Genomic DNA, 25593 nt, shown 5'->3' on the forward strand with positions numbered 1-25593 from the left:
TTCATCTTTGGTGTGTTTTCTTCAGCATTTGTCTGTTTTGATCTGCAGTCCTAAACACTGTTTGTCAAACTCCTTAGAAAACCCATGTAACCTATTGAAATGTTTGTGTTTTCAGTCTAGTGCCTTGGCTGAGGTAAATATGTTTTATATCCAATGAGTCTGATGTGGGATTTGAAATAAACCAGATTTAAATCAACATGTTCAAGTGTCTGTATTTCTCTGTATGTTGTACAGAGTTAAACTGTGTTCAGTCCATTTGTTGGAGGAAAATAAAAGTACATGTGCATAGTTTACATGTCATTTCTGCCTTTTTTTTTTTTTCTTTTTAACATGTTGGCTACCACCAGGGGTGAACTGGGACAAAAAAGCAGCCTGTGAATGTGGACCTGACCGGTCCAAAGACCAAAGTTCTCTGACTTGTCAAACTAGAGTAGCACATGTATTATTCCAACAGGTCCAAAGGCTCATACACACTGTGTGAATAGCCTCTGTAATGTTGTCATCCATGAACTAGTCCTGTAAATGATTGTTTGTTGGAACTGTATGAGGTAATTGTATGTTGTAACTATGTGTTGTGTTTCATGCTGTCTCTTGGCCAGGACTCCCTTGAAAAAGAGGTTCTTAATCTCAATGGGATCTTTTTCCTGGTTAAATAAAGGTTAAATAAAAAAATAAAAACTATATGGTAATGGGCTAGTGATTAGAAGACTAGGATCAGCAGAGACTCAACGTCTGCTTTAAATTAGTTCAATATATTATTAGAGTATTCAATATATAAATACATGTGTAATATTATTCATCAGATTCAATTAACTGTATCATTAATACAGAGTAGTATAGACACAATAAACACAAATATATCAGCGCCATGACTCAAAGCTAATGAGTACGGACATGAAGCTTTGGATCACATTCACTGGAAAAAAAAAAAAACAACAAAAAAACTGTAAAAAAACAGTAATATTCCAGCAGCAGGGGTACAGAAAAAATACTGTTAAATAACAGAAAATAACCATCTCATAAAAATAGGGTTATTTTCCATAATTCAAATGCAGTTTTTTGCCAATGAGATTTTGCTTTTTTTTTTTTTTTTAACTTTTCAATATTTAATAAAGAATATTTACATGTATTAAAACAATCCAATTACCAATAAATATGGACGAACTGTTATCAAACAAATAATTGGGCTTAAAATTGCAGAAAAGTTCTGTTAATAGTTGGTGTTTATTGCATAATTCTATGTTAAAAACTTGTATATCAATTAATATTTAATGTAATAAAATGATCAACCACACATAAAAACATTTGATTGATCTTTCTAGTCCCCCCCCCCCCCCAGGCCCCGCCCCTCTCAGTCAGACTGAGTGTCTTAAACCAACCTGCTCATCAGCAGGGCACCACTGGATTCTGGGAAATTAGCAGATTTACACCACCTGGTTTAAATTAACACATTATTCTGAGAATATTATGGATTTATTGTCAGAATATGACGACTTTAATCTCATAAACCAATGACATTTTTGTTCAATTATGAGTTTTTTTATAACTACGACTTTATTCTCATAACATTGTGATTCTTTTTGTATTTGACTTTATTCTCATTAAATTCCAGGTTTTATCTCCATATTTTCTGACTTTCTTCTGGTAGTGCCCAGTGTTTTTCTTTTCTTCTGTGGTCCTAATACTCCGTCGTAGCTTTATTCTCCAGTTCCTCCGTATTTGTAAAACTAGGTTGGCCTCAGTTTCAGTTCGTTTACTAATCATGTAGGAGCACAAGGTTCACAATCCCAAAATGAAGACAAAAACCAGGAAAGATCTGATCATGAAACCAAGAGCTGCACTAAGAAGGACCGTTAGCCAAAACAATGGGTCATTTCAGGTCTGATTGGAGCCAAAAATACAGCATCAGTGAATGTTAGCTGACACCAAACAGGATCCACAGATCTAGGTTTGGTTTCCTGGATTTGTGGATCCATCTCCTTCTCTTTTCTTTGTCTTTGGGTGTCTGTAAAACGATAGCTCCCACTGCTTTAAGAACCTGAAAATACAATCAGTCTCACAACAGCTCTGCCCCATTTGGATTCAATATTGTTCTTCAGTTTAGACAGGATTGAAGCCAACGCTGTCAATCATCTGCCTCTGTCTGACACTCAGTGGGCGGAGCCGTGGTGACTTCCACTAGTGGTGACGTCACATGCATCCTCTTTCTCCATCCCAAATGTGGAGTTGCTGTGGTCTGTGTGTGCCTGTATTTGTGTCCAAACAGTGCTTTGGTTTGAACACCAGGGGGCAGCAGTCTGACAGTGGGACATCCAGGTGTCAGTCTCAGCTGGATCTGGTCTTCAGAACAAGAGAAGGACTGAAGGAAACACTTGGCCTGTGGACTGTCTCATTGTCTTTTCTGTTCTTTACAGGTTAGTCATGGATCCAACTTTTCCAAACTCTGTCAAACTCTTGTTAGTCCATCGTACATGTAGGTGACATGTTCCTTTGAATCCGTCAGTGGCTTTTCTTTGTGCTGCTCAGTGTCTCAGTATGCAGCCTATGATGGTTTATGCTAGCCAGTTAGCTTAACGTTCGCTCAATAGTTTCAAGGAGAGAAATACATGGAATATGTTGAAGGTTTTCTACTTCACCTGAACTAGTACGGCTCCCTGACAACCCAGAATGTTTCCGCTAATGATATATGTGATGCAGTGTTTAGTGGAAATGTGGATTAATGTTAGTGTGTTGTTCAATGCTAATTGTCGCTAGCTTGGCCATAGATTCTATTTGGTTCTTTGTTGTTTTCCCGCGCACCGTGTTTAACAGGAAAAGCCCTGGAACCAGCAGATCTGGACAACAAATAGGAGGATGGAGGACACAGGTGTCAAACTCATGTTAGTTCACTTCCACATCCATCCTAATATGATCTAAAGTGGGCCGGACCAGGAAAGAAATAGAAACAATAGGAGAAGAACTTTGGAGTGAAAAGCGTAAATTCAGTAAAATAAAAAATACACTTAAATATGCTTAAATATCCTACAATACACGAAAAATACACTTAAATATGCTTAAATATCCTACAATACACGCAATAATACACTTAAAATTCTGTAAATAAAATGTCTATGTCTATGAATTGTACTTGAACATAACATGAACAAATACGAACAACCTGAAAAGTCTTTAGTAAAGTAAGTGCAATGTTAACAATATTATGCCTCAGTTTATCTTTTATACAAGTGAATCACAACTAAGAGATCACAGTGGATCTACAAATACACCAAACATTAAATAACAGTCAGAATATTATTAAAATTCCACTTACTTCTCTTAAGACATTTCAGATATTCACATTTTTTTTGTAAAAGATTAGTCTGTAAATGTGAACATTTTTGTGTAATTTTACATTTTTTACACAAAAACAAAGAGAAAAATTTGCAGTTTTCATTATTTATAGTTTATTATGATAGTATTTTACTGGTTCTGATCCACTTTAGAATTAATTGACCTAAAATTATTTTAACATCCTTGATTGTTACTATTTTCAGTGTAGTTTTTTTATTTCACAAATTCAACCCACAGGTCAGATTGAACCTTTTGGCAGGCCGGATTTGGCCCCTGGGCCACATGTTTAACACCCCTGATGTAGGATAACATAATATGGCATTAGTTTATCACAGCCAGCAGCTTAAAGCCAGTTAGAAGGAGGTATTGGACCTTTATTGTTTTCATGGACTGTAGTCAATGATTCTGATGAAGTTAGGAAGATGTTGTAAACTAAAAGATGTGAATCAGAAAAGGTTGATTCAGGAAATGTGAACATGAAGAAGAACAAAATGTTGACAATGAGTGACATGACATATGTAGAACAATAAAGAACAAGAGAAGTGAGTGAAGGAAACACTTGGCCTGTTGTGTGTCTCATTATCTTTTCTGTTCTTTACAGAACATTAAATTAATCTGTATACAGGCCTCGTGCCCGGGGTGTGGAACAGTCTCTTACTTTACCATGTTTTTAAAATCCTGGATAAACTTTATAACATTCAAAATTCTGACTGCCTTTGGTTGTTATTCACATTTTCTTGTACTTTTGCTCTCATTACTTAAGTACATTTAATTGTAGGTTACTTGATATGTTTAAGTACAGTCAATACTAGATACTTAAAGGAGTGATATTTTGCTTTTTTAACTGGAATTCTTCCTTTTCCCACATTTCCCTGTGGTCTCCATAAACTGTAAATGCTCTGCTTGGCTCTGAATTCTTCATTCATTCAACTCCACAGGTCCATCTTCAACCCTATTTCTGAGGAATGACACCAGAAAGGTGGTTTGGAGCGCTGGCCCTTTAAATGCACAGGAGACACTTCAGGCCCCGCCCCCTCCAGGTTGTCGACTGTGCTGCTCTGTCCTGTTCAACCAACAACTGAACATTTGAGGTAATGGGCTCCAAGTTTGGACATATTTTCAGTCTGGACTACAACCACTGATGACGACAAACAATTATGGAGAAAAACTGGAGAAATGTTGGACTGAAGTCTGGACCTGATATGAGCACATTTGGAGACAGAACTAGTTTGAGACGCAACTAATTAAGAAGGAATTTAAACAGGTTGGAGAAATCCACTCAATTTTTGCCCAAATGAATCTAAAGATAGTTTAGCAGCAGCTGGAGGGTTCAAATTCAAACTGTCTGAACTATTAGGGTCCAAATACACAAAGAAATGAACCACAGACTAAGAAAAGTGGGTTTAGACAAATATGAACCCTTTAAAGACTTTAACTTGAGTAACACTTAAGTTGGTGACTTGAACTTGTACCACAGTCCTTTTTTGGTAGGGTACCTGTACTTCTACTCAAGTGTGCCTTTCCAGTAGTTTACACAACACTGGTTGGAAGGTTCATCTCCAGCAATGCGTTGTATTCCACAAGATCGTCATATGTTTGTGGTGTCACTGTTCTGTCAAAACCATGTGGATCTAAAATATGGACTTATTGTGAGGTCAGAAAAACAGGCCTGGAGATTAAAAAAAACTGTAAAAGGAGCTGAAGTTGTCAGATAAATGTAGTGGAGTAAAAACTACAGGATTGGGTTGTGAGAAATATTGCAGTAGGACATGGAACTCCTCAGACATGCCTCAGGTTTGTACTCAGTGCAGTATTTGAAGTTCCACCACCACTGGCTTCAGTAGTCGTGTCCTGAGTGCAGGTTTGTGTCTTGAACTTTTACTGTTGTTGTCGTCGTGTCCACACCCAAACAGATGTGGTTTCACTGGTTCCACTACTTTCAACCTGAACCTCGTTCCATTGAATTCCTCGTCTCTGTTCTGATTTCCTGTTGTGTATCTGGGAACTGAAGCTGTCAGACGAGTGGAAACGTGAAGGTGAAAGGACAATGTGTCTGTCAATATCAGATCAGATTTATCTCAAGTCTCCAGGTTACCAACAACTAACACTTTTTCAACTGGTCACTTCCTGTTAGCTTTAGCCTCCCTGTTAGCCTGTCCTACATGTTAGCATGTTTACTAAATGCCTGGTCAGCACAATCAGGGCAGTACGTGAACGAACGGCCTTTTCAGACATATTTCTGACAGTGGTGGTGCGCGGTAGGTGTTTTACAGCCCTTTCTCGAAGGACAAATCTGACACCTCTCGCGTTTGCTCGGCCCAGCGGTCACTGCCGTTGCCGCTACAGCCTCTGGCCGCTCATCAGGTGCCTCCACATCAGTGTCAGTTCGGCTTCGTCAGCCTCATCAGCCGGGCCTGTGACCAAGATGATGATTTTGTGAGAAAACCACGGGAGATTTTTTCACATTCCACACGACAAAAAGCCAGCACAAGAGCCAAACACCTGGACAGACAGACTTTACTAGAAAGAAATCCTCCCAAAAACCAAAAGACAGAACAGCATTTGTCAGCACATACAGCACAGAAGCAGAGCAAATGAAAAGAATAATCACTAAAAACTGGGACATCATTCAGATGAACAACTCAGACAGATATTTCAACGGCCTCCACTCACTGTAGCAGATGTCCTCCACTGCAGGACAAACTGGTCCACTGTAGGACAGACTGGTCCACTGTAGGACAGACTGGTCCACTACAGGACAAACTGGTCCACTGTAGGACAGACTGGTCCACTACAGGACAAACTGGTCCACTGTAGGATAAACTGGTCCACTGTAGGACAGACTGGTCCACTGTAGGACAGACTGGTCCACTACAGGACAAACTGGTCCACTGTAGGACAGACTGGTCCACTACAGGACAAACTGGTCCACTACAGGACAAACTGGTCCACTGTAGGACAAACTGGTCCACTGTAGGACAGACTGGTCCACTGCAGGACAAACTGGTCCACTACAGGACAAACTGGTCCACTGTAGGACAGACTGGTCCACTACAGGACAAACTGGTCCACTGCAGGACAAACTGGTCCATTACAGGACAAACTGGTCCGCTGCAGGACAGACTGGTCCACTGCAGGACAAACTGGTCCACTGTAGGACAAACTGGTCCACTGCAGGACAGACTGGTCCACTACAGGACAAACTGGTCCACTGCAGGACAAACTGGTCCACGGCAGGACAAGCTGGTCCACTGCAGGACAAACTGGTCCACTGTAGGACAAACTGGTCCACTGCAGGACAGACTGGTCCACTACAGGACAAACTGGTCCACTGTAGGACAGACTGGTCCACTACAGGACAAACTGGTCCACTGCAGGACAAACTGGTCCACTACAGGACAAACTGGTCCACTGTAGGACAGACTGGTCCAGTACAGGACAAACTGGTCCACTGTAGGACAGACTGGTCCAGTACAGGACAAACTGGTCCAGTGCCATCTCCAACCCAGCACTCCACCATCATGACTGGGTCACAGACCTAAAGGCAGTTCCAAATGCAGCCACTAGAACCACTGCACTCTAATGTCATACACACAAAAACTGTCTTGGACTCTACTTCACAAAAACAATACACAATCATTTTATCAACTGTAAAATAACGTTTGTCTTCTACAAGCTGGAATGGACTTGATCATATAAATACGTGTTCAGACGATCACAGAACTGTTCACATCTCACAAACTATGTGAAGTAAAATAAAGGGACGGTTTATTACCTTCAACACAGGGTCAAAGGATGAATATATGACGTCCAATAAATGCAGAGGGGGAGGGGCATCCGTCAGTCCAGGTGAACCACCTGAACGTATTCAGAGTTCAGAGTCCATTCTGACAGAAGAACAGAAGACGTCTGGTTCAGGGTGAGTCTGACATTGGGATCATTTTCCTGTTCTAGTCTCTCAGTGGGTTTTCTGGGTGTGGACTGGAACTGTAAACATGGATGGAGTCCCTTCCAGGCTGAGTGTCCACTAGGTTTACTGGACTCTGTGTCCACTGGCTTATTTCCTGTTGTGTCAGTGTTTGTGACTGATGAACACAGTGTTTCAGTGAGGTGAGCTCACAGTAGTTTTACTGCTTGTCCTTTCAGACTGACTGAAGTTCACAGTATGAGTGTGAGTGTGGATGAAGAGGAGGACGGAGCAGAGTTATCCCATTCTACAAACAGGGGTTTGTTCATAAAGGAACCTCCAGGGGGCAGTAATGAACCAGGACCCTCTGATCCACAGTGAGTCCACTGTCACACACCTTTAATATTTGACTACAGACAGAACAGGACATGATGTGTCCACTTTAAAGTCCAAATGTGTCCTTCAGACAGAATAAAAACACACATGAATAATAACCAAAGGTGATAGAAAATGAAGTGTTCACATGTGAATAACACTAACATACTGTCCAATCCAACTGTTGGACTTGTGTTGTTTCCAGAGGTCAGTATAACAGACCCAGAGCAGAGTCTCCAGTGTCCACATGTCTGTCCATGAAGAGTGACTGGTCCAAGGAGAGTCCTCCATACTTTAGTCCTGAACCTGGACCTTCAGACACAGAGTAAGAGACAATTTAGTCTTTAAAATGATCTGCAGGACACGTTTTAGCAGTGATTTCATTTCACATCCAGAGTCTATTGTGACATTTAACTCATATTAAAGCTGTTTGACAGAGGCCTCGATGCAGACGGGTCAATATAGAACTGAGGGACTGTGGAAGTCCTTGAGATATATCTTACATACATCTTTATGAAGAGTAAAATATATATTTTTTTTATGTTCATTATGATCATGTCTTTAAAAATTCCATAATTATTTAATTACAGAAACAATCACTTATTAATAAATGATTAATAAATAATTAATAAATGACTGGATAGACTAAAATGTCAACTAAAGAATCGTCCAAATTGAATAACAACAACCTTCTAATTAGCGAAACAATAATAAAATGAGCTAAATCAAAAATGGTTTTGTGTTCTTTTTATTCAGCTGACATAATCATGACAGATATTTCTTTTTTGGCAGTATATCAAATTTTATATGGAAAATAATACATTGTATCTGTGTCAGATAAATGACTTTCATCTCAGTTACCCATGACAAAACCACCTGTGAAGGAAGTGTGTTTATTCCAGATCACATGACCTGCTCCACATGATGTCATTTCCTCCTGAAGAAAACACTGACAGGACTCAGTTCTTTCTCCTCTTTCTTAGTTATTTCATATAAAGTAGTGTGGGAGTCAGGTGTGTATTTATGGCACTTTTATGTCAAAAGTGTTACGACAATATCTTTATAAATAACTTTCAATTTCAATGTGACTCAGTTGTATATATGTGTTGGAGCTATTTGTCTAATTAGCTTTGGTTCAAAGTTAATTTACCTTTTTTATTTAGTAATTTAGTATTTTTTGCTAATTGTTTATTTTTGGTTTGTGTTTTGTTTGTTTAATATTTTGGATCTATTTTTGGATTTTCACAGTTATTACTTTGATTCTTTAGTATTTAGCACCTTTTTGTTTTGTGTTTTCTTATTGGTTTAGACCAGGGCTGTCCAACCCTGGTCCTGGAGAGCCACAGTCCTGCATGTTTCAGATGTTTCCCTCTTCCAGTCCACCTGACGGTCAGTATCAGGCTTCTGCACAGCTTCATGATAGGCTGATCATTTGAGTCAGGCACGTGCGCACACACACACACACACCCCCACCCCCATTCCACACCACCACATCAACAGATGAATTCCACAGGAAACACTGACTGTATCCAATGGTTCAATTAATCAGTCATTAAGGAATATGACATGGTTTTATCATGAAGTGTGTAATCAATATTTAGCTTTTATTCTTATAGACCGTATTGAAAAAGAAATTCAGATTCTCAGAAAAATCGCCGCTTATCAATTAATCGTTAATCAATCGATAAGGGCAACCAACTAACGATTAATGAATTAATCGATAATTTGCATCCCTAGTTGTCAATATGAAATAGTATTAACATTCAGTGACAGATGAGAACAGATATTTTGACCCAACTGTGTTTATTTCAAGTGTTTGTTGTCTGGTTGCAGTTGAACATAAACTCAGTCTGAGGAGCAGATGTGAATGTGTGACTGAAGGAACTGAGGAAACAGGAAGTAGAACCCGTCTAAACCGGATCTACACTGAGCTCTACATCACAGAGGGACAGAGTGAAGACGTTCATACCCAACATGAGGTGAGGACGCTGGAGACAGTTTCCAAGAAGATCATCCAAGAAAGTCCAATCAGGTGTCAGGACATCTTCAAAGCCTTACCCGAGCAGCAGAAACCCATCAGAGTGGTTCTGACCAACGGCGTGGCTGGAGTTGGAAAAACCTTCTCGGTGCTGAAGTTCACTCTGGACTGGGCCGAGGGTTTAGAAAACCAGGACGTCAGTCTGGTGGTTCTGCTGTCCTTCAGAGAGCTGAACCTGGTCACAGATGAGCAGTACAGTCTGCTGACGCTGCTCCATGTTTTCCATCCAACATTACAGAAAGTCACAGCAGAGCAGATCAGCGTCTGCAAACTTCTGTTCATCTGCGACGGCCTGGATGAAAGCAGACTGTCACTGGATTTCCACCACTGTCAGGTTGTTTCAGACGTCACTCACAAGTCATCAGTCAACGTCCTGTTGACCAACCTCATCAAGGGGAACCTGCTTCCATCAGCTCTCATCTGGATAACATCTAGACCTGCAGCAGCCAATCAGATCCCTCCTTCATGTGTGGACAGGGTAACAGAGGTCCGAGGCTTCACCACTGATGACCAGAAGGAGGAGTACTTCCAGAAGAGATCCACTGATGAAGATCTGTCCAACAAAATGATCTCACACATCAAGACATCCAGGAGCCTCCACATCATGTGTCAAATCCCAGTCTTCTGCTGGATCAGTTCTACAGTTCTGGAGCACATGTTGACTTCAGACCAGAGAGAAGAGCTGCCCAAGACCCTGACAGACCTGTACTCACACTTCATCATGGTCCAGACAAAGAGGAAGAAGAAGTATGAAAAAGGACATAAAACAAGTCTAGAAGAGCTGACAAAGGCAGACATGGAAGTTCTTCTGAAGTTGGGGAGGCTGGCGTTTGAACAACTGGAGAAAAGAAACATGATGTTCTACCAAGAAGACCTGGATCAGTGTGGTCTGGACGTCACAGAGGCCTTGGTGTACTCAGGAGTTTGTACAGAGATCTTCAAAAGAGAGACTGTGATCTTCCAGAAAACAGTCTACTGCTTTGTTCATCTGAGTGTTCAGGAGTTTCTGGCTGCAGTCTACATCTACCACTGTTACACCAGCAACAACACAGAGGTTCTGAAGAGGTTTCTGGGAGACTCACTTTTCACAAACATTTTCAGGTGTTTCACAGGCAGTGACAGCCTGGATGTTTTCCTCAGAAAAGTCATGAAAAAATCCCTTCAGAGTGAGAACGGACACCTGGATCTGTTTGTTCGTTTCCTCCATGGCCTCTGTCTGGAGTCCAACCACAGACTTTTAGGAGGTCTGCTGGGTCCAAAAGAGAACAGACCAGAGAGCATCCATAAAGTCATCAAGAACCTGAAGGAGATGAACACTGAGGACATCTGTCCTGACAGAAGCATCAACATCTTCCACTGTCTGACGGAGATGAAGGACCAAACAGTCCATCAGGAGATCCAAGAGTTCCTGAAGTCAAAGAAGAGATCACGGAAGAAACTGTCTGAGATCCAGTGTTCAGCTCTGGCCTGCATGTTGGAGATGTCAGAGGAGGTTCTGGATGAGCTGGATCTGAAGGAATACAACACATCAGATGAAGGAAGACGCAGACTGATCCCAGCTGTGAGGAACTGCAGAGAGGCCAAGTAAGTACTGATGAGAATATGAAGAGTATGAATCAGACTGAATATAAAGATGGATCACATGACCCTCTGTCTTGTGTTTCTGTCAAAGTGAAATATGGGAACTGCCATGATGGTTGTAGGATCAGAGTCAACAGAGTAGAGACACTGGGATGTGAGGTCCACCCACCAGATGACTGATTGGTTTGTGTTTGTGTTTCTGAGGGATTCTTGACAGTGATTGGTCATTGAAGCAGTCGATCACTCATTTTAACATCATCATGTAACTTATTCAAATCAAAGTACAGTCTACTCTCGTTATACCGCCAACTTCCGTTCATGGCCAAATTGGCGGTATAGCGAAAATGGCGTTACAACGGGTTGCGTCCATAATGTGCATGTCTTTACTATATGATGTCTATGCTGCCTCCGTTAACCCGTTCTAATTGCGTTTCTAAATAAATCTTGATTCTGTTATGTTGTAAGGCAGGGATCGGCAACCTTTAACACTCAAAGAGGCATTTCGACCCGGTTTCCATGGAAAAGACAACACTGGGAGCCGCAAACACTTTTTGACATCTGAAATGAAGATGTTAGCCTATATATACCGTAAATTCCGGACTATAAGCTGCTACTTTTTTCCCACACTTTAAACACTGCGGCTTATACTCCGACGCGGCTTATACAATGATTTTACCGGCGCACCTCGGAGGTGCCGCGCTGCGGCGCACCTCGGAGGTGCCGCGCCGCAACGCTGGCGGTATAACAGTCGGGAAATCAATGGTATAAGTGTTGTTTGTGCATGGAACTGGGCTGGCGGATGGCGATAGGCGGAAATGGCGGTAGCTAATGGAATAATGCATTGGGGATTTTTGTGCAATGGTTTTGGTCAGCGGTGAGCGAAAATGGCGGTATAACGGTGGGCGGTTTAATGAGAGTAGACTGTAATTAGTAAAATGATTTCTTAAATAAATATCAGCCTAATGAACATTTATTGGTTGTATATGTAGCCCTATCTCTCTCCCTGTCCCACGGCATGGGTTTCAAACACCTCCACAGCTACGTGGCTCTGCGTTGTGTGTGTGTTTAAGGGATGCTAGCGGGGGTGCAGTCCGTAGGAAACGAGACGGAGAGGAGTTCAGAATCGTGGCGGGACCGTTTATTTTGGCCAGTAGTCATCTGTAGGGTGATACAGCGTACTAAATCAGCGTTTTAAAAAACAAAAACAAAAGTAAAACACCATGAGTAAAAGCTTAAACATCTTAAGACCAAATCAGATCTCCGAATGAAATTTTAACATGTAAATAATAAAAGTTGTGCTCACTTCAATTATAAAGGTGTTGACTCCACAAATCATTCAGATATAAATTCTCTTGCACTTCAACTTACAAAACAACTCACAAAATGTAAAATGCCAAAATCTTTGATAATTTTATGTTTTAAACAGTCAGTGCAAATAACGTAGCTTACCTGTAGGGTGATACAGCGTCCTAAAGAAAACATGGTGCCCTAAACTACAGGTACCAACCCTACGGGATAACAGAAGGACCAAAAAAGCACTACTGAAACGGGAGTTTAAGATGAAACTGTGGTGTAATAGCGCCAACTATTGGTGTAACATATACACTACCTTACATATACTTTGACTGTAGTTTGTCTGACGTCCCACAGAGCAGAGAACAGTAGGACCTATACAACATCCAGCCACTAGGGGGAGATCTAGGGTGTTTCAGCTCTGCCATCACTCCATATGTTTAAACACAAACTACAACATTCCCCAGTTGACTGTTGCATTTGGTGACTGTCCTTCTTCTCTCTCCCCATACACTCTAGTAGTTATTTATGTTGTTTTTAACTTCATAGTCTCTTCACCATTGGTTGTGAGTCTTGGATTCATTTGTACTGTTTCCTTTGAAGTGTTTTTATTTTTCTTTTTTTTTTTTTTGTTTTATTTTTATTTTTGTTTTTGTCTACTGGGGCCTCTTGCCAGGTCATTATTGTAAATGAAAGGCTGTTCTAAACTGATTTTACCTGGTAAAATAAAGTACTAAAAAAAAAAAAAAATAGTTTGGAAGCTGTCATTACATCCGTCTTTATCCACGTCTGTTTTATTAATCTGGTTTTCTTGTCTTTTTTAAACCTTAGAACTGTTCACACAACACCATATCCTGACCTCGTTAAGACTCACATGTTCAATAAATGTGTTCATAATTAATTTCCTGTAAATTCTGTATTTACAGACTTTCTCAATGTGGACTCTCACAGACTCACTGTGAAGTTGTGGCCTCAGCTCTGAAGTCTAATCCTTCACATCTGAGATTGTTGGATCTGAGTCACAACGACCTACAGGATTCAGGAGTGAAACTGGCGTCTGGACTGGAGAGTCCAAACTGCAGACTGGAAACTCTGAGGTTAGTTCACTGACTGTCTACTGTTCAGTCCAAACACATCCATGTGTTTTTCCTCTTGAGGGTCATGGGGGTGCCAGAGGTGATCCTGCTTACCTATAGATGAAGGTGGGGTCCACCCTGTTCACTGCAGTACTGTCACACACAAACAACCATTCATTCTCACATTCACACCTATGAGGGATTTAGATTTCCTATTGAAACTGTGAAGGAGGATGTTAGGAACCTGGAGAACCCATGCAGACAGGGGTAGAACATGCAGCGCTCACACACAAAGGTACACACAGTTGGTGCTGGAATCCTCCTTCTGCTCAGAGGCCATAGTGCTAATTACTGAAGCACCATGTGGTCCAGTGGAACAACAGCTGTTCCTGATCTGATCTCAGACAACCAAAACTGACACTGAAAACCTACACTGAAAGAGATGTGTTTAAAAATACTTTAAATATTTAATATGGAAGATTCACACACGTTTGCATGATCAGATGTGTGAGCATTAAACAACCAAACCTTTGTCATACAAACCCATCATCATCCTTTATTTTACATCATATGATGAGTTGAAGATGTTCTTTTAATACAGTCAAGTAAAAGCACCAAGAAGAAATACTAAATACTGATAAAAATAAGAACACAAAGTAAAATAATAATATAACATTCAGAAAAGCTGTCATCAAATGTCTGTTGTTGAGTTTCTAATTTTCCATTTCAACCTTTTCAGCTCTGATCAGAGGATTGAACATTAAACAAGAACATCATCTTCTAATATTTAATACATGTACATATTCCATACAGTGCAGTGTTTCCTGTGGAACTGATCTGTTGGTGTGGTGGTGCATAATGGTGCCACCCACAGAAGTGTCTAACATCTTTATGGGTCGGTTCTGCTGGTTCTGTTCTTTATGGGTCGGTTCTGCTGGTTCTGTTCTAACTCTAACTCTACTGGACAAACTGACCCAAATGTGTTGGAGCAGACGTTCACAGTCATTCTGCTGCAGATGGGTTAATGATGTTAACATTTATAATCAGATTAATTATGATGATGGATTAATCTGAGTTAATGTGTTAATTTTGACAGCCCTAAAAATAAAGAAATAAAATGTGTGTCATTAATGGATTTTAATTTCCATGATTTATTCTTTATTCAGGTTGGATAACTGCAGTTTGTCAGAGATCAGCTGTTCTTCTGTGGCCTCAGCTCTGAAGTCCAATCCATTCCATCTGATAGAACTGGTTCTGGATGACAACAACCTCCAGGATTCATCAGTGAAGGAGCTGTGTGATTTCCTGCAGAGTCCACATTGTAAACTACAGACACTGGGGTCAGTTCACTGTTACTGTTCTAGAGTTTCTATGTTTCATTATCTGTACACATACTTAAAGGGTTTGTCTTTTATTCTGATATGTAACACTGAACAAGGAAAAAATAGAGCAAACACACAGTATCAATCATCAATCTTGATTTAAATAGCACTTTTTTGTACAGTGAAATGTAGAACAAAGTGCTTTACATATAAAATCAGCACCCCCCCACACACACACACACACACACCCATTTACCAGTGTTAATATCCATAAATAACAGTAAAACAAAAAGAAATAGATAAAGAAATAAAGGACAGAAACAGGCTGAGTACGGGGGGCATAAAACAACAGAGAGGGGGTGCTATCACGGGGGGAGGGCACCGCCCCCAGCAACCCGGTCCCCATCATAGAGCTGCATCCTGACCGGTGAGGGAGGGCAGCAGGGACCCCCACCCCACCAGGGAGGAGCAGACCCCGAGAGAGCGCCACAGCCACCAGAGCCCACAGCTGCCCCCCAGTGTGGAGGACCCCCCCAATGAAACACTGGAGATGTACATGGAAACCCATAAACCCTCAGTCTGATTCCAATGGTTTCTTGAACAGGTCAAATACTGGATCCAATCAAATCAATTTTGCTTCTGAAGTGGTCTGCAGAACTTTCACACAAGGAGTCAGTTGTGTCAGAGTGTCTGTTGAGATCTGGGTTGATTCAATGAATAAATGAATGAATAAATGAATGAATGAATCTTTCTTGTCATTTGACAGTACAAAGTACATCAAACCAAATTGAGTTGGATGATTAGGGACATGGGGCCGCGCACCTGCAAGAGCGCTGCCACAAACCCTTTTCTTCCAAAACTGCAGTGAAGAACAGAAGATAATGCAAAGCACAAATAGAAGACATCATACAGTTTTCACACAGTACATGTGGACACATGCTGGAATTTTTTCATGGGAATTCAATTGTGGAGAAAAAGAGTTTGGGATTATTTTTATGGGAAGAAATTCTCTTAGTGAAGCAGGTGTTTCTTTCTTGTCTGACTGCCTTGTTCTAACATGTTTTCAACATCTGCGCATGCGTCGGCGTCAGTACCTGTCATACGATAGCTCTGCCTTGAAGGATCACTTTTACCAATTTTTAACCTGTTTTTACGGACATCTCTTACCTTTTTACCGTATGAATTTTAACTGTATATCCCTGGGCTTTTATAATTCAAGTGTTTTTAGTAATCGAGCGTCTGTATTTTACGATCGCCGAATAAGAAACCGGGTACACATTGGCGCCAAATTCACATCTGGAGAGCCTGGTCTTCCACTACCAGAGCTACAATGCCAACAACACCTCACGATGACAGTGAGCCTCTAAAAAGAGCGAATAAGAAAATAGCAGACCTGAAGGAAGATATCCATCGTCTGTTGGAGGAACTGCGAAGGAAGGAGTCCCTCCTGTCCAGCTTCACAGCTCGTTTTCCTCGGCTGTCCGGCTTCATGGTTGCAGAGCACTCTAAAAAGTTCGCAACAACATTGAGTGCAAGCCTTCAGGATACAATCCCTTGGGACCCTCTGACTTCCCGGCAGCCCTCCTGTTCAACCCCAAACCGTGGGTCATCCTGGGCTGAGGTGGTGGTCCGCGGCCGCAACCGGAGCGCTGATGGTGCCGCCGTTCCCCCTCAGCTAAGCCTCTCCAACCGCTTTGCTGTCCTGGATGATGACAACCCGGCTCACCCAGCTGATCCTCCCGCTCCTCTCCCATCCACAGACCGGGACACTTCTCCGCCGCCGGCTCACGCCAATACATCCACACTGCCGGTGGTGGATACCGCCTGTGGTGGCCGATCGGCAGAGGGTCCCACTGACAGGCCAACCCAACGTCCTTCCAAACGGTCCACAACCTACTCCATCCGGCACAGGACCCTGGAGGAGCCTGAGCTCCGACGCTCCGGTGGGCTTCCTCATCCGGACAAGTCCGGTATTCCAGCCAGCCCGGCCCAACGTCCTCCCCCCCGGACCTCGACCTCCTCCACCCGGCGCAGGATCCTGAAGGAGGCCGTGCTCCGACACTCCGGTGGGCTTCCTCGTTCGGATAAGACCGGGAACCCTCCCTGTCCTGATGCCGTGAGTCTGCCTCACTCCCCTGCCGGACCACATAGTCCAGCCGGCTCACCCACAAACCGTGAGTACCATTATTCCATGTCCCCTCGTCCTCTGTTTGACCCCTCCACTCTGATCGTGGGTGACAGTATCATCAGACACATTCGTTTCGCCAACTCTATCACACGCTGTTTTCCTGGAGCCACAGCCGCACACATACTGGACAAACTACCGGACCTGTTACCGTCACTTCCATCCTCCGTAAAACGCATTATAGTTCACGTTGGCTGCAATGACACAGCTCGTCGGCAGTCCGAGCTGACAAAAACTGATTTTAAGACGCTTTTTAGTTTCCTGCAGAGCTGTGGCAGGTCAGTTTTTATCAGTGGTCCAATACCAACACTGTCTCGCAGCGCGGAGCGTTTCAGTAGACTCCTCAGCCTGAACACCTGGCTCCAGCTGACCTGCCGCACTTATGACTTTGGTTTTATCGACAATTTTAACCTCTTCTGGAACCGCCCCTCCTTTTACAGGGCCGATGGCGTTCACCCAAACAAACTGGGCAGCTCTACACTAGCTGGAAACATTCAGTACACTTTACACTCTGCCCCACGTGACTGACTGTTTACACCACACACCCCTACACCTGTGTTTCCCCCCTCACCCACTAAAACAGCTCACAGCTCCCCCCATTGGTCACACAGCACACTCCCTGCAATACCACACCCCGCCAGTCACATCCCGGTTTGGACAACACACAGACTCCTCAGACACCCACCAAAAGTACCCCGCTCAATGGACCCAGACAACCTCATCACTCTCACAGTCAATAACTCCAAAGCAACCACACCTCCAACCAACAACTCATCTGCAACCTTCAGTATGGCACTTCTAAATGTCCGCTCTCTTTCAAATAAGGCTTTTATTGTTAATGACTTGATTTTAGATAATCGGATTGATTGTTTATTCTTAACAGAGACATGGCTGAGCACGGATGCACCAGCAGTTCTTACCGAGGCCTCCCCACCAAATTTTAACTTTGTATTTTCTATTAGAAAGGGCAAGAAAGGTGGTGGTACTGCCTCAATCACATCTGATGCCCTTTTTACCAAGCAAATTTCGTTTGATCAGTACCCCACCTTTGAGCACCATGCCTTTGTTTTTAATAACCCTGCAATTATCTGCGTCACTGTTTACAGACCACCAAAACAGTGTGCAGCTTTTATTGATGAGTTTTCAGAGTTTTTATCAATAATCCACACCTCTTACAATATGATTTTAATTTCCGGTGATTTTAATTTGCACATTGATAATGAGTCCGATAAGTTATCCAAAGATTTTATGAACTTACTGAATTCCATGGACTTTACCCAACACGTCATGCAGCCGACTCACAACAGGGGACACACTCTGGACCTTGTCATTAGCCATGGTCTGTCCACGAGTGTGTCCTCTGTTGTTGATTTGGCTGTATCTGACCACTACTGTGTGTTTTTTAGCATCACCGGTTTTAACAAAAGGGAGACCTCGGTGAGGACTGTGAGGAGGCGCTGTCTGACTCCTGAAGTGGCTGCAAATTTTATTGAAGTTTTACAAAAATACCCTCCAGTTCCTTTATCTGCATCCTGTGATTTTATTGTTGAAAATTTTAATAACAAACTTAAGTCAAGCCTCAATTCTGTAGCTCCACTGATTACAAAAAAGGTGAAAATAAAGCCTGCACCTCCATGGAGAAATGAGGAAACACGAACGTTGAAAAGAAAATGTAGGATGGCGGAAAGAAAATGGAGGAAGAACAAAATAACAATAAACCATCAGTTATTCTTGGAACAACTTCAAATATACAACAAGGCAGTCAGACAGGCAAGAAACACATACTTCGCCAATATAATTTCCTCACACAAAAATAATTCCAAACTCCTTTTCTCCACCATTGATCATTTAATTAATCCAGATATCACCAGACACTCTGCCACAACTGACTCCTTGTGTGATAGTTTTGCAGACCACTTCAGGAGCAAAATTGATTTTATCAGATCTAGTATTTTACCTGTTCAAGGAACCATTTTTAATCAGACTGAGGTTCTACTTTTACCTGATGAAACACTGGACAGTTTTGCCCTGATTGATGCTCAGACACTTGGTAGAGTTTTCTCCCAAGTAAACCCAACCAACTGCCTTTTAGACCCAATTCCCACATCGCTTTTTAAGTTATTTTATGGATCCTTTGAAAGCGAGCTTTTAAACATTGTTAATTGCTCTCTTCAGACGGGCACCTTTCCTGCTGCCTTTAAAACGGCGGTGGTGAGGCCCCTTCTGAAGAAGAGCAACCTGGACCCAGACAATTTTAATAACTACAGACCCATATCCAACTTACCTTTTTTAAGCAAAATTATAGAGAAAGTTGTTTTCAATCAATTGAATGACTTTTTAAATAAAAATACCATTTTAGAAAAATATCAGTCTGGTTTTAGGATTAATCACAGTACGGAGACAGCTCTTTTAAAGATAGTCAATGATCTCAGGTGCAACTTGGACTCACACAAGATCTCAGTCCTGGTGCTACTGGATCTGAGCGCTGCTTTTGACACAGTAGATCACCCAATTCTTTTAAATAGACTGAGACACCTGGTGGGCCTCTCTGGTACTGTTTTTAACTGGTTTCAATCCTATCTCACAGACAGGAAATTTTTGGTAAGTATGGATACATGCTCTTCAGCGATCCATGAAATTAGATGTGGTGTGCCCCAAGGATCAATCTTAGGCCCCATACTTTTTAATTTATATATGCTCCCACTTGGGGATATCATCAGGAGACATGGCATCAACTTTCACAGCTATGCTGATGACACACAGCTGTATATTGCCATGTCTCCTGAAGACACTCGGCCAGTTGATGCCCTTTTTAACTGTATTTTAAATATTAAAACCTGGATGGCAGAAAACTTCTTACAGCTCAACCAGGGCAAAACTGAAGTTTTAGTTATCGGTCCTGAGGCTACGAGAGAGAAATACTTACCAAAATTACAAGCATACTCTTTCAACCCATCGGTACAAGTAAAAAACCTGGGCGTTATCTTTGACTCTGAGCTCACTTTCATCCCACACATTAAATCTATTGTAAAAACAGGTTTTTACCATCTTAAGAACATAGCCAGAGTCCGTCCAGTTCTCTCTCGAGCCAACACGGAGATGCTGATGCATGCTTTTATTTCCAGTAGGATTGACTACTGTAATGCCCTGCTTTCTGGTCTTCCCAAAGACAGAATCTCACAACTCCAACTTCTCCAAAATTCAGCCGCTCGAGTGCTGACGAAGACCAGAAGGCGGGCTCACATTACACCGGTTTTAAAATCACTGCATTGGCTCCCCGTGTGTTTCAGGGTTGATTTTAAGGTCCTTTTAATAGTCTTTAAATGTCTTAATGGTCTTGCGCCTTCTTATCTTTTAGACTTGCTTTTACCCTACGAACCCTCGCGGACCCTGAGGTCCTCTGGCACTGGCCTTTTAACAGTTCCAAAAGCCAATACAAAAACCCATGGAGAGGCAGCTTTTCAGCATTATGCTCCTCGCCTCTGGAACAGCCTGCCAGGGAACCTCAGGGCCGCAGAGAATGTAGAAATTTTTAAAACCAGGCTCAAGACCCACCTTTTTAATTTGGCTTTTAACTGATGCTTCTGTTTTATCTACGCAAAGGTTTTATAGTTATATTTAATATATATATCTTAAGATTCTTTTAACCAGTGCTTCTGTTTTATCATTTTAATGTTTAATATTTTTATTATTTTCATATATGTCTTAAATTTAGCTTCTTTTAATCAGTTCTTTTATATCTTTTTAATGTTTCTTATTCTCCGGTGTTTCATCAGAGGGAGCCCTCCATGCCGGGGGGCGGCTGTGGACTCCGGGGGCTGTGGCGCCTTCTCTCACTGGGGTCCGCTCCTTTCTGGAGGGTGGGGGTCCCAGTTGGCCCTCTCCCACTAGTTGGGATGCGGGGCTGTGTTGCTGGTGCCTGGTCGCCGGGGTCGGCGGCTGCCTCCTGGTGCGGATGGCTCCCTGAGACAGCGCCTCCTAAATTGATCTTTTACCTTTACTTGTACATTTTTGTTCTGGTCTACCCGTGCTCAGTCAGTCTTCTTAAGTATGTGTGAGCTTGTGGGTTTGCATGTATATGTGTGTGTGTGTGTGTGTGTGTGTGTGCGGGTGAGTGGGTGGGTGTGGGTAGGGGGCGGTACTGATTTTTAAACTGATATGTAAAGCACTTTGTGCTACAGTTTTTAATGTATGAAAAGTGCTATATAAATAAAGATTATTATTATTATTATTATTATTATTATTATTATTATATTTGAAGTTGTTGAAAGAATAATTGACAGTTTGTTGTTATTTTGTTCTTCCTCCATTTTCTTTCAGCCATCCTGCATTTTCTTTTCAACGTTGGTGTTTCCTCATTTCTCCATGGGGGTGTAGGCTTTGTTTTCACCTGTTTTGTAACCAGTGGAGCTACAGAATTGAGGCTTGACTTTAGTTTGTTATTGAAACTTTCACGCATAAAATCCCAGGATGCAGATAAAGGAAGTGGAGGGTATTTGTGTCCAACTTCAGTCAAACTTGCGTCCACTTCAGGGGTCAGACAGCGCCTCCTCAGTTCTCAGCGAGGTCTGCCTTTGGTTCAAAGCGCTGATGTTCAAAAACACACAGTAGTGGTCAGATCCAGCCAAATCAACAGCAGAGGACACACCTGTTGGACAGGCCAAGGCTGATGACCAGGTCCAGAGTGGGTCTCCTGTTGGGAGTCGGCTGTATGACATGCTGTATAAAATCCATGGAGTTAAAGAAGTTCATCAAATCTGTAGACAGCTTATCGGACTCATTATCAATGTGCAGATTAAAACCACCGCAAATTCAAATCATATTATCAGAGGTGTGGATTATTGATAAAAACTGTGAAAACTCGTGAAAAAAGTCTGTGTTTTGACAGTGACTTCAGTAATGAGTATTTTTTCATTGTAGTTTGAGGGACAGTCGTCTAATGCCAAACAGCATCTGTTCTAGTTAAAGCAGGAGGAGTCACTGGGTGAAGTTTAAAGGCTTTAGTTGGTTGAAGGTTATTTTACATCAGATGTGAACTGATGTGTTCAGGTGTGTGTTTGTAGAAGACTGACTCTGTAGACATGGAACTGAAACAAATGAGAAAGTGATTGGACAAAAGTGTAAAGTTCAGTCGAATTAAGTCCAATTAAAACCTGAACACATCTGACTGGATCATTAATACATTTGAATTTACATGATTTATTCTTTATTCAGGTTGTATAAATGCAGTTTGTCAGAGATCAGCTGTTCTTCTGTGGCCTCAGCTCTGAAGTCCAATCCGTTCCATCTGATAAAACTGAATCTGAATGGAAACAACCTCCAGGATTCATCAGTGAAGGAGCTGTGTGATTTCCTGCAGAGTCCACATTGTAAACTACAGCATCTGAGGTCAGTTCACTGTTACTGTTCTAGAGTTTATATGTTTCATTATCTGTACACATACTTAAAGGGTTTGTCTTTTATTCTGATATGTAACATTGAACAAAGAAAAAATAGAGCAAACACACAGTATCAATAATCAATCTTGATTTAAATAGCACTTTTTTGTACAGTGAAATGTAGAACAAAGTGCTTTACATATAAAATCAGCACCCCCCCCCCCCACACACACACACACACACACACCCATTTACCAGTGTTAATATCCATAAATAACAGTAAAACAAAAAGAAATAGATAAAGAAATAAAGGACAGAAACAGGCTGAGTACGGGGGGCATAAAACAACAGAGAGGAGGCGCTATCACGGGGGGGGGCACCACCCCCAGCAACCCGGTGCCGCCATCATAGAGCTGCATCCTGACCGGTGAGGGAGGGCAGCAGGGACCCCCACCCCACCAGGGAGGAGCAGACCCCGAGAGAGCGCCACAGCCACCAGAGCCCACAGCTGCCCCCCAGTGTGGAGGACCCCCCCAATGAAACACTGGAGATGTACATGGAAACCCAGAAAAAGAAGCACTGCTTCAAAGAATAGAAATAGAATAGAAAACATCTATGGAAATAGAATGGAAGTATAAAGCATTAAAATAGAACAGAAGCAGTGGTTAAAGGTCCAATTAAAAGTCAAATGAAAAACTAAGAGAGACAGGAATTAAAAACAGAAGAAAAAAAAGAAAAGCACTCAGAGAGCGCAGCCAAGACAGATCTGCCCCCCTCCCCGATCACCACCAAAATTTAATCCTTTCTTCCTTGTGCCAATTTTCAGGAAAATCCGTCCATAACTTTTGGAGTTATCTTGCTAACAAACAAACAAACAAACAAACAAATAAAGCAAAATGATCACAATACTTCCTGGCGGAGGTAAAAAGGAGCATTAGTTCAAAGCCAGATTCAAAAGGTGGGTCTGGAGCCTGGTTTGACAGATGTCTACATTCTCTGCAGCCCTGAGGTTCTCCTCAGGTTCTCTTCAGGTTCTCCTCAGGTTCCCCTCAGGTTCTCCTCAGGTTCTCCTCAGGCTGTTCCATAGTCCAGGAGCAGAATGCTGTAAAGCTGCCTCACTGTGAGTCTTGGTTTTACCTTTTGGAACAGTTCTCAGGCCGGTGCCAGAGGAGCTCAGGGTCCACCAGGGTTCATATGGTCAAAGCAGATCTCAACAAGAAAAGCACTCGGAGAGCGCAGACCTCCGTCAAGACAGATCAATCAGGTCCAAACTGTCCAGTGTTTGATCAGGTACAGGTCCACCCTCAGTCTGATTCAAATGGTTTCTTGAACAGGTCAAATACTGGATCCAATCAAATCCATTTTGCTTCTGAAGTGGTCTGCAGAACTTTCACACAAGGAGTCAGTTGTGTCAGAGTGTCTGTTGAGATCTGGGTTGATTCAATGAATAAATGAATGAATGAATCTTTCTTGTCATTTGACAGTACAAAGTACATCAAACCAAATTGAGTTGGATGATTAGGGACATGGGGCCGCGCACCTGCAAGAGCGCTGCCACAAACCCTTTTCTTCCAAAATTGCAGTGAAGAACAGAAGATAATGCAAAGCACAAATAGAAGACATCATACAGTTTTCACACAGTACACGTGGACACATGCTGGAATTTTTTCAAGGGAATTCAATTGTGGAGAAAAAGAGTTTGGGATTATTTTTATGGGAAGAAATTCTATTAGTGAAGTAGGTGTTTCTTTCTTGTCTGACTGCCTTGTTGTATATTTGAAGTTGTTGAAAGAATAATTGACAGTTTGTTATTTTGTTCTTCCTCCATTTTCTTTCAGCCATCCTGCATTTTCTTTTCAACGTTGGTGTTTCCTCATTTCTCCATGGGGGTGTAGGCTTTGTTTTCACCTGTTTTGTAACCAGCGGAGCTACAGAATTGAGGCTTGACTTTAGTTTGTTATTGAAACTTTCAAGCATAAAATCCCAGGATGCAGATAAAGGAAGTGGAGGGTATTTGTGTCCAACTTCAGTCAAACTTGCGTCCACTTCAGGGGTCAGACAGCGCCTCCTCAGTTCTCAGCGAGGTCTGCCTTTGGTTCAAAGCGCTGATGTTCAAAAACACACAGTAGTGGTCAGATCCAGCCAAATCAACAGCAGAGGACACACCTGTTGGACAGGCCAAGGCTGATGACCAGGTCCAGAGTGGGTCTCCTGTTGGGAGTCGGCTGTATGACATGCTGTATAAAATCCATGGAGTTAAAGAAGTTCATCAAATCTGTAGACAGCTTATCGGACTCATTATCAATGTGCAGATTAAAACCACCGCAAATTCAAATCATATTATAAGAGGTGTGGATTATTGATAAAAACTGTGAAAACTCATGAAAAAAGTCTGTGTTTTGACAGTGATTTCAGTAATGAGTATTTTTTCATTGTAGTTTGAGGGACAGTCGTCTAATGCCAAACAGCATCTGTTCTAGTTAAAGCAGGAGGAGTCACTGGGTGAAGTTTAACTCTTTCGGTGCCAGACAGTTAAGGGGCTAATGAGCCTTTAAAGTGCCACAGATTTTGGCCGTTTTTCAGTATTTCGCGTCGTTTTTATAATATTTGAAGAATCCTGCAGGAAACCGCTCGGTAACATCTGACCGATTGCTAATTAGATTCAAAACGCACCGGACGCAGCCAATTCATTATTGATCGTAATTTGCATAATTCATAATAATAATAATAATAATAATAATCTTTATTCATATAGCACTTTTCATACATTAAAAACTGTAGCACAAAGTGCTTTACGTATCAGTTTAAAAATCAGTACCGCCCCCCACCCACACCCACCCACTCACCCGCACGCACACACACACACATACATGCAAACCCACAAGCTCACACATACTTAAGAAGACTGACTGAGCACGGGTAGACCAGAACAAAAATGTACAAGTAAAAGTAAAACATCAATTTAGGAGGCGCTGTCTCAGGGAGCCATCCGCACCAGGATGCAGCCGGCGACCGGGCACCTGCAACACAGCCCCGCATCCCAACTAGTGGGAGAGGGCCAACTGGGACCCCCACCCACCAGAAAGGAGCGGACCCCAGTGAGAGAAG

The 25593-nt window shown here is 42.1% G+C and overlaps 1 protein-coding gene across 1 annotated transcript in view; it reads left to right on the forward strand.

The window, feature by feature from the left end:
• Positions 1-7869: 7869 nt before the first annotated feature.
• The window catches only part of LOC115438929 (NACHT, LRR and PYD domains-containing protein 12-like), a 209562-nt gene continuing 191838 nt past the window's right edge, over positions 7870-25593 (forward strand). Inside the window, exons 1-5 of the mRNA XM_030162819.1 lie at positions 7870-7937; positions 9426-11234; positions 13451-13621; positions 14767-14940; positions 22322-22495. Coding sequence (XP_030018679.1) covers positions 7870-7937; positions 9426-11234; positions 13451-13621; positions 14767-14940; positions 22322-22495 — 2396 coding nt within the window. The remainder of the gene's footprint in view (positions 7938-9425; positions 11235-13450; positions 13622-14766; positions 14941-22321; positions 22496-25593) is intronic.

Source organism: Sphaeramia orbicularis, chromosome 18 (assembly GCF_902148855.1).
Source record: "Sphaeramia orbicularis chromosome 18, fSphaOr1.1, whole genome shotgun sequence".
NCBI lineage: Eukaryota > Metazoa > Chordata > Actinopteri > Kurtiformes > Apogonidae > Sphaeramia > Sphaeramia orbicularis.